This window comes from Podarcis raffonei, chromosome 13 (genome assembly GCF_027172205.1).
Source record: "Podarcis raffonei isolate rPodRaf1 chromosome 13, rPodRaf1.pri, whole genome shotgun sequence".
Lineage (NCBI taxonomy): Eukaryota > Metazoa > Chordata > Lepidosauria > Squamata > Lacertidae > Podarcis > Podarcis raffonei.
Window position 1 is genome coordinate 55748066 of NC_070614.1, and position 16410 is coordinate 55764475.

At 46.8% G+C, this 16410-nt stretch overlaps 1 protein-coding gene across 1 annotated transcript; it reads right to left on the minus strand.

The window, feature by feature from the left end:
• Positions 1–3471: 3471 nt before the first annotated feature.
• Positions 3472–16122, minus strand: LOC128400466 (zinc finger protein 883-like). Its single transcript, XM_053362666.1, has 6 exons — positions 16035–16122; positions 13952–14444; positions 13693–13774; positions 13383–13465; positions 12907–13033; positions 3472–4582 (listed from the first exon to the last, which is right to left on the minus strand). Exons 2-6 carry the CDS (start codon positions 14351–14353, stop codon positions 3543–3545), a joined length of 1734 nt encoding a protein of 577 aa, XP_053218641.1. The 5' UTR covers positions 14354–14444; positions 16035–16122; the 3' UTR covers positions 3472–3542.
• Positions 16123–16410: the final 288 nt, after the last annotated feature.

Below are 16410 nucleotides of genomic sequence, written 5' to 3' on the forward strand. Positions count from 1 at the left end.
ATTTATATTGTACTATGTATATCTTATCTTACCATGTTATTTAAACAATATTTCTACCAAACCTTCTTACAGAGCTTCTTGGAAACTTACAAACGTTATATCATTATCACAAATATTTTTAATACATTCTGTAAATTTATTCCAGTCCTCAGCGAATCTTTGGTCCTGTCGGTTGCGAATCCTCCCTGTTAATCTGTCCAGTTCTACATAATCCATTAATTTCGTTCTCCATTCTTCAATCGTGGGCATTTCTTCTTGTTTCCATTTCTGGGCCACAAGAGTTTTAGCTGCTGTTACTGCATACAAAAATACTTTCTGATCCTTCCTTTTTATCTCACCACCTAAAATTCCTAATAGGAATGCTTCTGGTTTTTTAACAAATGTATATTTCAATATTTTCTTTATCTCATTATATATCATTTCCCAGAAGCACTTCATTTTTGAGATGAGAGCCATCTTCAGATATCTTAAGGGCTGTTCCATGAAAGATGGAGCAAGCCTGTTCTTTTCCTGCTCTGGAGGGGAGGACCAGAACCAATGGATTCAAATTAGAAGAAAGGAGTCCGACCTCTGCAGCAGTGCAGGAATCTTTCCCCCATGTGCTGACCCCATTATATATTTGGCGGGGACATGCAAGTGGGAGGGGGCATGCAACCTGCAGCAGGAGATGGAGGATGGGGTGCTGCTGCTTAGTCAGAGGGCGCTCATTTATGCTCAGGAGGGAAGCAGGAGACAAGAGGAAGAAGCTGCTGCTATGGGTTGCCAGCACTGACTGGCAGCCTGGACCCTCCAGGGGGCCAGATGGGGGGGGGGTTAAGCCTGGACCCTTCCACATGCCAAGCAGGTGCCCTTCCAGTGACCTTTGTAGCCTTGTTCATATTATGGGGTGTTGAGGACAGCCGGGTTAGTTTCCATGAAGCGCTTTTAATGCTTCAGGATGCGCCATGCAGAGCAGCGTAAGAAACTCAGCTATATCAGCTGGGTGCCAAGGGGCACTTTCAGCCTAAGTTGGTCACCATAACAGCGCGATGGGGCCCTGCTCTCACACAGATAAATTGCCCCCGCCTCACTGAGCAACCCTTTACCTGAAGGTTTTTCCCTTTCCCCTTAAAAATTCTAGCCCAGATTATCCTGCCGGGGACTTTTGTGAGGGGATAACTAGAAAGTTGGGAGTCTCAGACAGGTTTTATTTAAAGAAACAAAAAGGATTTATCTAAGGCAAGATAGTATATAACAAATGGATTCAACTTAGGTTACTCCAGGAGTACAGTGCGATTTCACTTGAATTTGTCCTCAGTGGTTTTTGTGTTCCATGTTTGGTTCCTTTTATACGGTGATGTTTCTTTCAGTTCTCCACCCCCCTGGGACAATCCTGCTCCTGAGACGCAAGGACTCCCCCCCCCCCGCGCTTCACTGGGTTTTCCTTCGCAGAATCTCTCCCCTCCCGACTAGATTGGAGTTCCTTCCCAGCTCCTTCTTCTCCTGGCTCAACCTCGGCCTCCCAGTAAAAGGCCAGTCTATTCCTCCCCCAGGACTCCACACTCTGTCCTTCCCAATACGCTCAGAGCGGAAGTTGTTCCCCCCCCCCAGAACCACCTCTTTCTCCCACTCACTCTTTATACCTCACCCCGTCTCCTAACCCGTCTCCCAACCTCTCCAACCTCAATTGCAACCCTCTCATGTCATTCAGTGGTTCCTCTTAGCAATTTCACTCCACCTATGCTGCAGAATGAGATTGTTATAATTCACATGCCTGTCTGAGAAGCCTGTGAGAAAGGAAGAACGTCTTCTCTCTCTTCCGCTGCAGTACTGTTACAATGTGCTTTCACTTTTGCCTGTTCTCTCTGAGCTGGATGAGAGACGTGTCATGACTCTATGTCTGTAATACAGTGTAAATAAATAAGTAGTTTAGATCTACGGATGGTTCATTCTTCTTGCTGTGCAATGACAGAAGATTAGTGTGCATAAATCAAGCTGGTTTATGTCGCTGAAGGGCACACTGGAATGAGGGGACGTGCCATTCCAGAGCTGTGCTTACTGGGAGGACGCCCGGAAAGGTCAGGGAGACTGAGGGGTCGACCCCAGAGCGTCATAAATCCCAACAGTTCCGCTCCTTCCTCCTGGGCCTTGTCAGGAAAGTGGTGTTGGGGGATGAGTGTTCAGACCCCTGGGCTCTCACTTGTGGGGTGCCCCAGGGCTCCGTCCTCCCCCCATGCTTTGTAATATCTACATGAAGCCACCGGGAGACATCATCCAGGGGTTGGGCTGGGTGTTCACCAGTATGCGGATGATACCCAGCTCTACCTCTGTTTTAAATCAGAACCAGTGAAGGCGGTGAAGGTCCTGTGTGAGTGGAGGCAGTTGGAGGACGGATGGTGGCTAACAGATTGAGGCTGAATCCTGACAAGACAGAAGGACTGTTTTGGGGGGACAGGGGGCAGGTGGGTGTGGAGGACTCCCTGGTCCTAAATGGGGTGAGTGCACAGCCTAGGAGTCATTTTGGACTCACAGCTGTCCATGGAGGCACAGGTCAAATCTGTGTCCAGGGCAGCTGTTTCCCAGCTCCATCTGGTTCGCAGGCTGAGACCCTCCCTGCCCACGGACTGTCTCACCAGAGTGGTGCATGCTTTGGTTATCTCCCGCTTGAGCTACTGCAATGTGCTCTATGTGGGGCTACATTTGAAGGTGACCCAGAAACTACAACTAATCCAGAATGAGGCAGCTAGACGGGTGACTGGGAGCGGCTGCCGAGACCATATACCACCAGTCCTGAATGACCTACATTGGCTCCTAGTGCATTTCTGAGCACAATTCAAAGTGTTGGTGCTGACCTTAAAAGCCCTAAATGGCCTCGGCCAAGTAGACCTGATGCAGCATCTGCACCCCCATCGTTCTGCCCGGATGCTGAGGTCCAGCTCCGAGAGCTTTCTGGAAGTTCCCTCCCTGCGAGAAGCGAAGTTACAGGGAACCCGGCAGAGGGCCTTCTCGGTAGTGGTGACCACCCTGTAGAACACCCCTCCCATCAGATGTCAAGGAGATGAAGAACTACACAACTTTTAGAAGAAATCTGAAGGCAGCCCTGTTTAGGGAGGTTTTTAATGTTTGATTTATTATTATTTAGATATATATTTGTTGGAAGCCACCCATAGTGGCTCAGGAAACCCAGCCAGATGGGTGGGGTATAAATATAACAACTACAACACAACAATTACTACCACTACTACTACTACTACTACTACTACTACTACTAAAATCCCTTCTCAGCCATGAAGACCACTTGAGGACCAGGCACTACTTCACAACATTGCCAGGGGGTTGGACTAGATGACCCTCAGCATCCCTTTGAACACTACAATCTTATAATTCTAGTTATTTGATGGGAAGTGAAACTTTCATTCCAGGTGAAGCTTTTTCCACATTTCAAGCACTATTAGGGTTTCTTCGTCACATGAGTCTCTGATGGGAAGTGAGTGCTTCATGGTGAAGCTCTTTCTGCACTCTTGGCATTGAAATGGTTTCCCCCCACTGTGAATTCTCTGATGTCAGAGAAGTGCTCTTCTTGCAGGAAGGCCCAATGTGCATTCTAAGGACTGATATAGTTTCTGCGCTGCATGAATTATTTCGTGGGAAGTGAGATGGTCTTTCCTGCTGAAGCTCTTTCCACATTCTAAGCACTGATAGGGTTTCTCCCCTGTATGAATTCTTTCATGAGAACTGAGAGTGGAGCGGTGATTGAAGCTCTTTCCACATTCCACACACTGATATGGTTTCTCCCCTGTATGAACTCTTTGATGGGAAGTGAGATAGGTCTTCATACTGAAGCTCTTTCCACATTCCAAGCATTGATATGGTTTCTCCCCTATATGAATTCTTTGATGGGAAGTGAGATAGGTCTTCATACTGAAGCTCTTCCCACATTCCAAGCACTGATAGGGTTTCTCCCCAGTATGGATTCTTTGATGGGAAGTGAGACTGACCTTGTGAATGAAGCTCTTTCCACATTCCAAGCACTGATAGGGTTTCTCCCCTGTATGAGTTCTTTGATGGAAAGTGAAAGAGTCACGTCGACTAAAGCTCTTTCCACATTCCAAGCACTGAAATGGTTTCTCCCCTTTATGAGTTATTTGATGGGCAGTGAGTTTGATGCTTTCACTGAAGCTCTTTCCACATTCCAAGCACTGATAGGGTTTCTCCCCTATATGAATTCTTTGATGGGAACCAAGGGAGCGGCTATTATTGAAGCTCTTTCCACATTCCAAGCACTGATAGGGTTTCTCCCCTATATGAATTCTTTGATGGGAACCAAGGGAGCGGCTATTATTGAAGCTCTTTCCACATTCCAAGCACTGATAGGGTTTCTCCCCACTATGAGTTCTTTGATGGTCAGTGAGATGTTGCTTTGTTCTGAAGTTCCTTCCACAGTTTGAGCACTGATACGGTTTATTCCAAGTGGGATTTTGATGAGACATGGAATCAGAGCTGTTAGTGAAGTTATCTCCACATTCCAAAGACTGACATGGCTTCTGCACTGTGTGGATTTTCTCATGGTTTCCCTTGTTCTTCATTTCCAATTCCTCAACACCTAAAATGAAGAGAGAGATGAATTAGAGCATCAGGATGATATGAAGCCCCCAATTATTGAACAATGCTCATTAGCGCTTGTGAGAGAGGAAGAACTGAAAGGATTTAGATGACAAGCGTAAGCAGCGCACCCTTCCCTCCCTCCCTGAGTTTTCTTTCTCTAGAGCAGGAGCCCAGGACCAGCTGCGTGTGTCAGGCACCCCCAGAGGTGCTTTCTTTGGTGAACCCTCTTGGCTGACATGCTGAGCTGCTTCTTCCCTTAGATACAGAAGCAGCAGGAACAGCTTCGTGTGAAAAAGGCTCTGGAAGCAGGAAACCCTTTCTGAGAAGGAGAGAGTTGCAAGCAAACTCCCGGGGTGATCTAGTCCTGTCCCCTGAAATGCAGGAATCTCAACTTACACACCCAACCTCTGCTTGCAAAAATGCAATGATTCCTTCTGCAGAGGCAGAAGAGTCATCCAAGCTCTGCTTGAAGTCCTCCAATGAAGGAGAGTCCTGCATCTTCCACAGAAGTCCAAGGATTGAGTCAGAATCTCCTTTCTTGTAACATGAAGCCACTGGGATTGGGTCCTCCCCTCCAGAGCAGCAGCAGAAAACAAGGTTGCTCCAACTTCCATGGGAGAGCCCCTTCGATACTGGGAAATCTCCCGATGTTACCTCCCATTCTGCCAAATCCCAGATAAGTGATGTCTAATGTCAAGAAGGTGACAGATTCAAGATGGGAGATGGTACATCCATCCCAGGAAACATTTTTAACTGCATGTGGCTTCTGTTTCCGGTCTGCGCCAGGAATGGATAACTCCTTTGACATCGCAGGGAAATGCAGACAAAGAGGATGGTGGGGTTAAAGCATCTCTGGATTCCTCTCAGGGCAGGGGAGGAAGGGGCCCTGGGGTCTGGCATTCGCTTCCCCATGGAAGGCAGGCACTGGGGGCAGGAGCACTTTGTCTGCTGCAACCCCCCACCCCACCCCACCCCGACTTCTGTTTCTGGAAGCAGAGGTCATCCTACGAATTGGATGTGAATTGGCAATTAAAGTAAAGGCACGGGCTGGAGGAGATGCAACTACAATCTGTGGTACATTCAGCTGCATGGATTTAAGGTTTGAACTGAGATAAGATATCATTCTGTGCGAGAGATGGTTGGGGGAGAGAATCCCATGGTTGTTTATTTTGAGTTTTTCGCTTTACTTTTATGATATGGCAACCCTCTCCAGAATGCAGGTTTAAGAAATATATACAAGTGAGGATGGCTGCATCAATAGGAATATAGCATCTAGATCAAGGGAAGTAATAGTGCCACTGTATTCTGCTCTGGTCAGACTTCACCTGGAGTACTGTTGAGTTTCTGTTAATTGGTTCTCATGGGAAACTTACAGATTCTGGCTTCACACAATTAACTCAAGGCAGTGTCAATTTACTCTTGGCAGAAAGCCAAGGTCAGCTTGACCTAGAAACTACTTACTCTGATTGGTTAACGACCAGCACTCAACTCTGTTATCTAGGGATTGCTAGCACAGTGTGATTTGGGGTGTGTTAGGAGTAGGAGTGCTGTGTATGGTTAAGAGAGAGAGAAAGAAAGGATTTATTTTGCTTTGTTTTGTATGCAGAAACTCTGCTGGTTTTATTTTTCCTTTTAATAAATCCTGTAAATAGTTATTCTGAGTCTAGCTGACTAGTCATTTCCACCTCAACTAGCTTCTTCGCTGTGCAGGAAAACTCTGCTACGTTTGGGCTAAAGCCATTAGTGCTATGCCTGACACTTCAAAGTTCCATGAGGTTATGGGCATTGTGCTGCCAGCCTGAGTTGCGGTGGTGTCAGCATCAACGGCGTTGGTTCCAGTAGTTCCAGAAGTAGTTGTTCCTGTTGGTGCAGCAGATGGACACTGGCTGGTTCCTGACTGTGGTGAGCTGGTGACGCAGCGGACACAAGGACAACAGCTGCAGCGTGTGAGTGCTGGGTGCTGTGGTTCCTGCTTTCTCTCTCGGTGGTCGTGAGTAGCTGGTTCCGGGTTCCAGGGACATCGCTCTCAAGATGGCCTCACAACCAGTTCAGATGGCTTTTGAGCGTCTGAATGACTCCAATTACTTGCTGTGGTCGGAACGCATGCAGGCAGTGCTGCAGAGGGATCGTCTCTGGCAAGTGGTGAGTAAGTTTCCTGCGAAGCCTGATGATGAGGACCTCGATAAAGACCAAAGAGCAAGGGCCACAATTGTCTTGGGGCTGGAAGATTCCCAGTTGCCGTATGTGAGGGGAATCAAGACAGCTAGAGGTGTGTGGCAAGCACTTAAAGAACTCCATGTGCGTGAGACAGCGGTTTCCAAGCTGTTCATTCGCAAGGCATTGTACAAGGCAATGTTACAGCCTGGGGTTACAATGCAGGAACACCTACACAGTTTACAGTTAAAGTTTGCTGCGCTACAGGAAAGAGACTGTGCATTAGACCAGCAGGAGAAGGTGGCTATTATTTTGAGTTCTCTCCCGGAAAGCTGGGATAATTTAGTTTTGTCTCTAGAAGGCATACAGGAGCGTGATTTATCAATCAGTTACGTTACTGGGCGTTTGATTGAAGAATGGCAGAAGAGGCAAGAAAGGTCGTTGGCTGCAGAGGCTTCTACAGGCGGGCGGTTTGGAAGGAGTTCTCATGCCGTGCCAGGGGTGAAGCAAGAGCAGCGTGCCGGTGAGGAGTCTGCGTTTGCTGTTAGGCGTTGTTTTCGATGTGGGTCTTCAGCGCATCTAAAACGACAATGTCCGGAGTTGGTCAAGTCTCAGTGGCCGGTGCAGGAGCAGAGACGAGATCAGCAGCAGCAGCAGCGTAAAAAGAAATTCTTCAAACGAAAACAGTCGGCTCAACTGGTGACCGCCGAGGTCAAGATTGCTGATGAGAAACAAGCTGTCTGGGTGGTCGATTCGGGAGCGTCTCGGCACATCGTAAATTCAGATGAATTGTTTGTTTCCAAGAACTCAGCACAGCGCAGCCAGGTGGCTCTAGCAGACGGAAGTACTTCCGAAGTGATTTCGGGGGGTACAGTTTTTGTTCCTTGTCTTCGTGAATGCCTGCAAAATGTACTTTGTGTGCCGTCATTAAGGAGCAATCTGATGTCTGTAGATTGTTTGCTAAAAGCTGGGTTTAAAGTGTATTTTGAAGGAGACAGTTGCATTATTAAGAAGGCTGGTGAGATTTTAGGCACTGCTAAGTCAGAGGGAGGCTTGTTTTGGCTTAAAGCAGGATCTCAAGTTGCAGCAGTAGTCAGTAAATCTCAGCCTGCAGTGAATAACAAAGCTATACATGACAACTGTGTGCACTTATTGCATAGGAAAATGGGGCATGCTTGCTGGAAAAGTGTACTAAAAATGTCTGAATTGGCTGATGGGGGTAATTTAAAGAGTTGTAACAAGTACCTTGATTGCAATGTTTGTAAAAAGGTTAAAACCCACAGAGTCTCTTACCCCAGAAGTGACAGAGTTAGTGAGTCACCGCTACAGCTGGTTCACATGGACGTAATTGGTCCATTTGCTGTAAGCAGGGGTGGATCGCGTTTTTCATTAACAATTGTGGATGACGCCACGCGTTATTCTTGGGTTTTTCCCATGAAGAATAAGGGTGACGTGTTCACTAAGTTTAAAGGCTGGGTGGCATCTGTGGAAAGATTTCTGTCCACTAAACTCAAAAGGATTCAGACGGACAGAGGTGGCGAATTTATGTCAAATGCTTTTAGAGATTGGTTACAAAAGCGTGGCATTGGGCATAGAAAAACGAACGCTTTTTCCCCAGAGGAGAATGGCGTTGCAGAGCGAAAAAACAGATCTTTACAAGACATGATGTTTGCCATGCTTGATGATGCTGATTTGCCCATGTCTTATTGGGGGGAGAGCATGCTCACCGCGTGTTATCTCCAAAATAGGCTCTTTCATCAAACAATAGGTACAACCCCGTACTTTAAGTTGTTTCAGAAAAAACCCAAAATTGACCATTTGCATGTGTTTGGATCAAAAGCCTGGGTATTAATTCCAAAACAAATGAGAAAGAAGGGAGATCCTAAGACCAAACAGTTAGTGTTTGTGGGTTACCAGGAGCTGGGAAAAGGTTTCCGCTTTGCTGAAGGGACAAATGGCATTGTGATCTCCAGGAATGCCAGTTTTTGTGAACATAGTGGCTGGGAGAGACTACATGCCAATACTGAGGTTTGGTTTGAACCTTCCCAGGAGCTTCATGACTCTGAAGGTAAACATAGAGAATCAGAGTCTGAGGGGGAGGAAAGTTCAGATAAGAGCTCTCAAGAAAGTGGAGTTGCCCAAAGACCAGTTGTTAAGCAACAAAAGAGAGGTCATAGTTCTGAGGAGGAAAGTGGGTCAGAAGAAAAATTTTCTCCCAGAAGATCTAAAAGACAAAACAAAGGAGTGCCTCCAGTGCGTTTTTCTCCAGATACTGCAAATGTGTTTAGTGTGATTGCAGAACCCAAGAGTTTTCAGGAGGTGTTAAAGTTACCAAAAGAGGAGGCAGAGCTCTGGAAAGAGGCAATGGAGGAAGAGATGTCCTCTCTGAATGAGCACAAGGTTTTTACACCAGTAGCAGCGCCTGAGGGGGCAAAGATTGTAGGCTGCAGGTGGGTGTACAAACTTAAACCTCTGGTGACAGGAGAGTACAAATACAAAGCTCGTTTAGTGGCTCAAGGATACTCTCAGAGGCCTTAGTGTCATTTGGTTTCAAGCAGAGTACAGCTGACAATTGTGTTTATGTACGTGGTACAGGCAGTGATCAAGAGTTTTGTCTGATTTATGTAGATGATGTATTGTATGCTTGCAAAACAGATAAACAAACTAAAAGGTTTGCCAAGCAATTGTCCAGTAAGTTCAAAGTGAAAGACTTAGGCCCGGTTAGGACATATCTAGGGTTGGAAGTGTGCTGGGCCCAAGATGGCAGCTGCCTAATTAGTCAGCAGAACAAAGTTAAACAACTACTGACTACATACAGGATGCAGGATTGCAAAGGGGCAGTGGTGCCTATGGATCCAGGTTTCATAAAAACACTTCATACAGATGAGAGTCCTGAATTTGAACATCCTGATGTATATCATTCTGTAATTGGAAGTTTATTGTATCTAGCACAGTGGTCCAGACCTGATATTAGCTACGCTGTAGGCATATTAAGTAGATTGGTCTCAAAACCCACCCTAAATGCCTGGAAAGGGGTAAAACAAGTTCTGAGATACCTCAAACAGACAATTGGCTATATGTTACAATTAAATTCTTCAGATGAAATGTTGAGTTGCTACTGTGATAGTGACTGGGGAAATTTGCCAGATAGAAAATCTGTCACAGGACTGGTCATAATGGTCGGTGGAGCTTTAATCAGCTGGCGGTCACGCAAGCAAGACGTTGTAAGTGTGTCATCAACGGAATCAGAGTACGCCGCGTTGAGTGAATTGTGCAACGAGGTGATTTATTTCAAGCATTTGTTAACAGATTTAAATGTGAATTGTGGAGAACCAGTACAAGTTTACATTGATAATCAAGCTTGTATAACCTTAAGTAAAACAGAGGGTTTCAAATCGCGTTCCAAACATATCTCTGTAAAATACCAAAATGTACGTTGCTGTGTACAAGACAATGTAATCACCTCTACTTATGTATCAAGTGAAGAAAATGTAGCAGATGTGTTAACTAAACCATTGGCAAAGGTAAAGAACAAACGAATGTGCAAGGGTTTAGGTTTGCTGGAAAAATAATCTCCTACATAGGTGTATTTGATGTTAATTGTCCAGCAGAATCTGTGAGGGGGTGTTGAGTTTCTGTTAATTGGTTCTCATGGGAAACTTACAGATTCTGGCTTCACACAATTAACTCAAGGCAGTGTCAATTTACTCTTGGCAGAAAGCCAAGGTCAGCTTGACCTAGAAACTACTTACTCTGATTGGTTAACGACCAGCACTCAACTCTGTTATCTAGGGATTGCTAGCACAGTGTGATTTGGGGTGTGTTAGGAGTAGGAGTGCTGTGTATGGTTAAGAGAGAGAGAAAGAAAGGATTTATTTTGCTTTGTTTTGTATGCAGAAACTCTGCTGGTTTTATTTTTCCTTTTAATAAATCCTGTAAATAGTTATTCTGAGTCTAGCTGACTAGTCATTTCCACCTCAACTAGCTTCTTCGCTGTGCAGGAAAACTCTGCTACGTTTGGGCTAAAGCCATTAGTGCTATGCCTGACACTTCAAAGTTCCATGAAGTACTGTGTCCAGTTCTGGGCACCACAGTTCAAGAAGGACACTGACAAACTGGAACGTGTCCAGAGGAGGGCAACCAAAATGGTCAAAGGCCTGGAAACGATGCCTTATGAGGAACGGCTAAGGCAGCTGGGCATGTTTAGCCTGGAGAAGAGGAGGTTAAGGGGTGATATGATAGCCATGTTCAAATATATAAAAGGATGTCACATAGAGGAGGGAGAAAGGTTGTTTTCTGTTGCTCCAGAGAAGCGGACACGGAGCAATGGATCCAAACTGCAGGAAAGAAGATTCCACCTAAACATTAGGAAGAACTTCCTGACAGTAAGAGCTGTTTGACAGTGGCATTTGCTGCCAAGGAGTGTGGTGGAGTCTCCTTCTTTGGAGGTCTTTAAGCAAAGGCTTGACAACCATATGTCAGGAGTGCTCTGATGGTGTTTCCTGCTTGGCAGGGGGTTGGACTCGATGGCCCTTGTGGTCTCTTCCAACTCTATGATTCTATGATTCTATGATTCTATGAATAAGTTGGAGTAACATTAAGATTAACAAACAACAACAGAGATTGTGTGTGATTTGAAAGGAAGTGGAAAGCGGGGAAGCTCTAGTGTTTGCACTATGCTGGCAATATAGAGCCAACCCGCCACCCTCCACTTTTTATAAAATAACAAGGAAAGGAAATAAAGACTGAGGGGATTCGGATTGTAATCTAAATTGAAGGAGAACTGGCCGTAAGTATCAGTTGTAAGGATGAAAGGAAACTGAGCTGTGGGAAGAAGGCAACACACTGCTCCCTTTGTGTTGAAACAGAGCATTAAATCTGGCGGGAAGTCAAGAAGACAGTGATACAGTGTAATAGATACGGACAATTATTTGATATTTATTTGTTATGGATGGTTTTGATTTTGCGTTACGTCTTTTTTAAGTTCAATAAAGCAATAAAAAAGGAGCATTAAATCACTCTCAGACCACAATTCAATGCTAGTTATATTCCAAGGAGTAAAATTAACACATAGAAAATGGAGACTAAGTTAAGACATAGTGAATAATAAAGATGCGATAGAGAAAGGCAAGAAAATTAGTAATGATTACATTGAACTTAATTGCAACCAAGGTGTTAATTCAAAGGTTGTTTGGGACGCAAGCAAGGCAGATTTAAGAGGCTATTTTATTCAGCAAAGTGTGTATCAGAGGAAAGTAAGGGAAGGGAAGAAACTGGATACATCTAACAAGCTAATAAAGAAAGAGAAAGATTTCTTTACAAAAGTGGGAAATAAAGACATACTACAAGAGATAAAGACCTTACAGATACAATACTCAATGCCTGCAAACCAATGCTTGTTCTCCTGCCCTCAATGTTCGCCTGGTCCTGGGAGAAGGGGGCCAAGAATACTTTCCAAAGATACAGAGTCTGTCAGCTGCCCTCCCTAGTGTTTCTTCTTCCTGCTGTTCCTCTTCCAATATTTCCCCGCTTCTCCCCTCTGCAGCCTCTGAAATATGACCTTCTGCAAACCACGGTTCTAAATCTATACTGTCCTCTTGCCCACGGGAAGGTTCAGGAGAAGGGGGGCAGCCCTCACCATTCCCTCTCAGTCCGGCCCCTGACAATAGGAGAGGGGGCAGTGATTCCTACAATTTGCATAATTCCGTCAGGATCTTCCTGCCTCTTTCTCACCTTGCCCATTTTTGGTCATCCTGTTTCCGTTTAACCAAAAGGCTTGTGATCGTGAGCAATGATCTGAACCTAGACATCTCTGTCTCCAACCTGCCTTTACACCCCCTTGCCATGGGGTGGGTGGATCCCACTGGGGAGCTGAGAATCCTGCAATGAGCAACCCTGTATTTGCATGTGCTGATAATGCCTGATGTGTGTGAACTCAGGATGTTTCTGAATGCCTTTCAGGATGCGGGAATAAGGCTTCGACTTTATGTCGTATTAGAGTTATGTCAATCTCATACAGAGATAAGCCATATTATGAATTCAGATTAAGACACATCTCCTGACACTCTAGGTGGCAAAGTTGAGATCCGTCAAAATCTGGGAGGTTTGTGATATGAAAATATTGACTGAATTTCAAAACAAGTATTATGACCAAACAGGGAACCTTACCGGGAGAGTTCATGATCCTCCAAGTCTCCTCCATGACTTCCTTATGCAGTGCTTTCTGGGCAGGATCCAGCAACGCCCACTCCTCAGCCGTGAAACGAACAGCGACATCTTCAAAACAAACTGGACCCTAAAAGAAAAAAGGTCCTTCTCTTACACAACATAAAGATTATTTACTGCACATTCCTCTTTCTGCCTGCATTGTATTAATCGGAATTGTTTGCTGCACATTTTGACCATGGATGCATAATTTAATGTTTTGGGAATCTTTCATACTGTTTTTAATGATGGGTATGAATCTTAGTGAAAATGGATGGAACTCTAGGTTGTTATCTTCAAATCATTCTGTCTGTGCAAGAATGACAGTTTTCCAGATTTGACAGAAGAAAAAAGACCATGAGAGAGATTCATTTGCCCCCAGAAACATCCTGGCTGCCCCACCCCCCATTCTCCCTCCCCCAAAGGCTCCTTCCCCGCACCTGATCCGGTTCCTCAGCCGCTGCTTCCCCTCCACCAGGATGAAGAGATGCAGGAGGAGGTCTTGCCAGCATCCTTCTTTCACCTGCGAGAGACAAAGGGAAGTGGGGAGACAGGAGTGCAGGATGCTTCTCTCAGAGGTGCATTTGGGAATTTGTCCCCATTTCATATTTTAGTTATGCTGAAATATATCTGATCTCCTTTGGGTTCTTGGCCCCAAGTGTCATACCCAAAACACAGACAGAAACCACAGATTGGTTTGAGAATGGCCAGAATGTGACCCCAACTGAGAAGAAACTCCTTCCTCCTTACCCAGCGGCTTCTCTCTGGTGTCCAATGGAGTCCTCTCTGCCTCAGAGGAATCTGGTCCCTTTTCTGCCAACAGATCCCTTTCCTGAAAGAGCAACAAGAATTTGTAATAGAGAATGTGGAGATGGGTTAGAAAAGGAATGGCTGGGGCAAAAACTTGAGGGGTATCCAATGACATTCCCCCAAAAAAGGATGGGATTTAGGGATCTTCTCCCTCCTTTTTGGAGCCCCTTGGGAATATCCAGAGGAAAGTCTCTCTCACCTGCTTCCTCTCCTCCGCCTGACTCAGGAGGAAACCTTCGGCCAGGGCCACTGCCTGGGAACTGGTCTCTGCTCCGCATTCCCTCACCCAGCTCTCCATCTCCGCTGGAAGGACAGCCAGGAACTGCTCCAAGATCACCAGGTCCAGCATCTCAGCTTTTGTGTGCCTTTCTGGCTTCAGCCACTGGTGGCAAAAGTAGTAGAGTTGGCTGCAAACCTCACGGGGTCCTTTGGCTTGCAGATAGCAGAACCAGTGGAACTGCCGGCTCTGCGCCTGTGAGCGAAGGGTGTGCTCCTCACCTAAGATCTTCTGCCCAGAGATTTCCCAGAATCCCCCACTGCTCCCCGTTTCCATAGCATGGCCTCTTCCTGCTCCAGGGCCAGCTGAGTCTTGCTTATGCATCTTCACTCTCAGGAAGTCTCCAAAAGATCAGAAGGAACCCCTTGGTCCTCTGCCAAGTTCTGTCTGTCTGAAAATTAGGTGCTGGCAAATTCTACAAAGAAAGACATTGTTCTGTTATAAAACTGATAGACGGGAAGGAGAAGAAGGTGGTTCCCTGAGTAAGCGTAGATGAGTCTTGGAAGGAACCAGGGCCCAGACTCTGAGCTTTCTTTAAGAAAAAGGAAGAAGGTAGAAGAAGAAACCATCTAGTCCCCCTACAAGGAATGTGATTTATCTGGCAACACCTTGATGGTCAAGTGGGTGAGCCCAAAGTTCATGTGGGCAGGACCAAAGGACAGCACTAAAAGAAAGTACAGTAGGATTCACCTTATTTCTGTGATTGTAAGTGGTTTTAAACTGTTTTTGCTATAGTGTTGTAATGTTGCAATCATAAGGTGAAGCGCATGTAAATAATAGTAAATACTGCCTCTGACAGTAATTAATAATTATAATAATTAAAGTAACAACAATGTGGCATAGCATAACCCCATCACTACCACTACCATATCTGCTTAGAGGTTCCCAGGTGGCCTCAGTGACTAGCAGTGCCCCCTTCCAGCTCTGGCAAGTTTGCCAGCCCCAGTCTCTTTGGGACGAGAGGAGGAGGCCATGGTATTCCATGCTCTGGATCCGATGGGATCAATGCAATGCCCTCCATGTGCAAATGCCCTTGAAGACAACTCAGAAACGGATGCAAAATGCAGTCCTCAGATTCTGGGCTGGGCCCCTTCTCTTTATTAATTTCATTCACTTCTGGGCCCAGTTCAAGGGACTCACAGGAGCCAAATATCTGAAGAAAGGCCTCCTTCGCTACACCCCCCCTTGGGGGCTCAGGGGGGCCCTCTTGGTGGTTTCCCCACACTCAAGAGCTTTGGGTGGCCAGAGAGAGGGCAGCCTGCTGGCGGCTCCTCTCTCGGGGAATTTCCTGCCCCCTTCCCCTCTTGACTGAGCTCTCGGGTGCCTGCCCCACACCACAAGCTTCTTTCACTGAACCCCAGAACTGCAGAGCTGGAAGGGGAGCTGGGGGTCATGTGACCCCTGCAATGTAGGAATCTCAACTCACACATCCTTGAGAGCTGGACATCCAAACTGCTTAGAAACCTTCAGGGAAGAAGAGATTGCAGGGGGTTGGACTAGATGACCCTCGGGCTCCCTTCCAACTCTACGATTCCATGTTCCTATGATTCTCACAGGGTCCGCCCAGGGGCCTCAATGGGAAGCCCCCCAGTAGGGCTGGGGCGCAAGAGCCCCTATCTCCTCCTGCGCTTCTTCCCAGTAACTGGGAAGTCCTCGCCCCTGAAGCCAAGCAGAGCCCCCCCCCTCCTCCCTGCCCTGGTCCCAGCCTGGCCTCCTGGGGCAGGGAGTTCCGCAGGCTTGTCTCTGCACTGCACCAAGAAGCGCTTTCTCTTCTCTGCCCCCTCCGCTCTTCCAACAGTCTCAATTGATTGCGTGGCTCGCGCTTTCCTTTATTGTATTGATTGCATCTATTTTGCGTGCAGATCTTTCTTTCCCGCTGCGGCGCCTGGATTCCGGGGTCTGAAGGGGCTTCTCTGCAGGCCAGGGATGCCGAGGAAGGCCCTGGTCCCCTCCATGGACTTGGGGGTCCCCTGCAGCCCCTTCTCCCCACCGAGAGGAGACTCACCCTACGCAGAAGCGGCACCGGCGACCAGAGGCCCCTCTTTGGCTCCGGAGGACCTGCCCCCTCGCCCACTGCTTCCTGTCCCCTCTAGGAACCCGGCTCAGTTCCTCTTAACCCTTGGAGCGCCGAGCACCCCATTTCTCGCTCCCGCAGGATTTCCGTCCCCTCTAGGAAGGCAGGTCACTTGCTTTTAACCCTTGGGACGGGGAATATTTTCTTTTCGGGATTGTGGTTGTTGAGTCGTGCCCGCCTCTTCGTGCCCCCCTGGGCCAGAGCCCGCCAGGCCCTCCTGTCTCCCACTGCCTCCCAACTCAGGCTGGTGGCTTCCAGAACATTTTATGGTTTAGGAATACCTGATTCCTGTGGGCAGCCAGAAGCC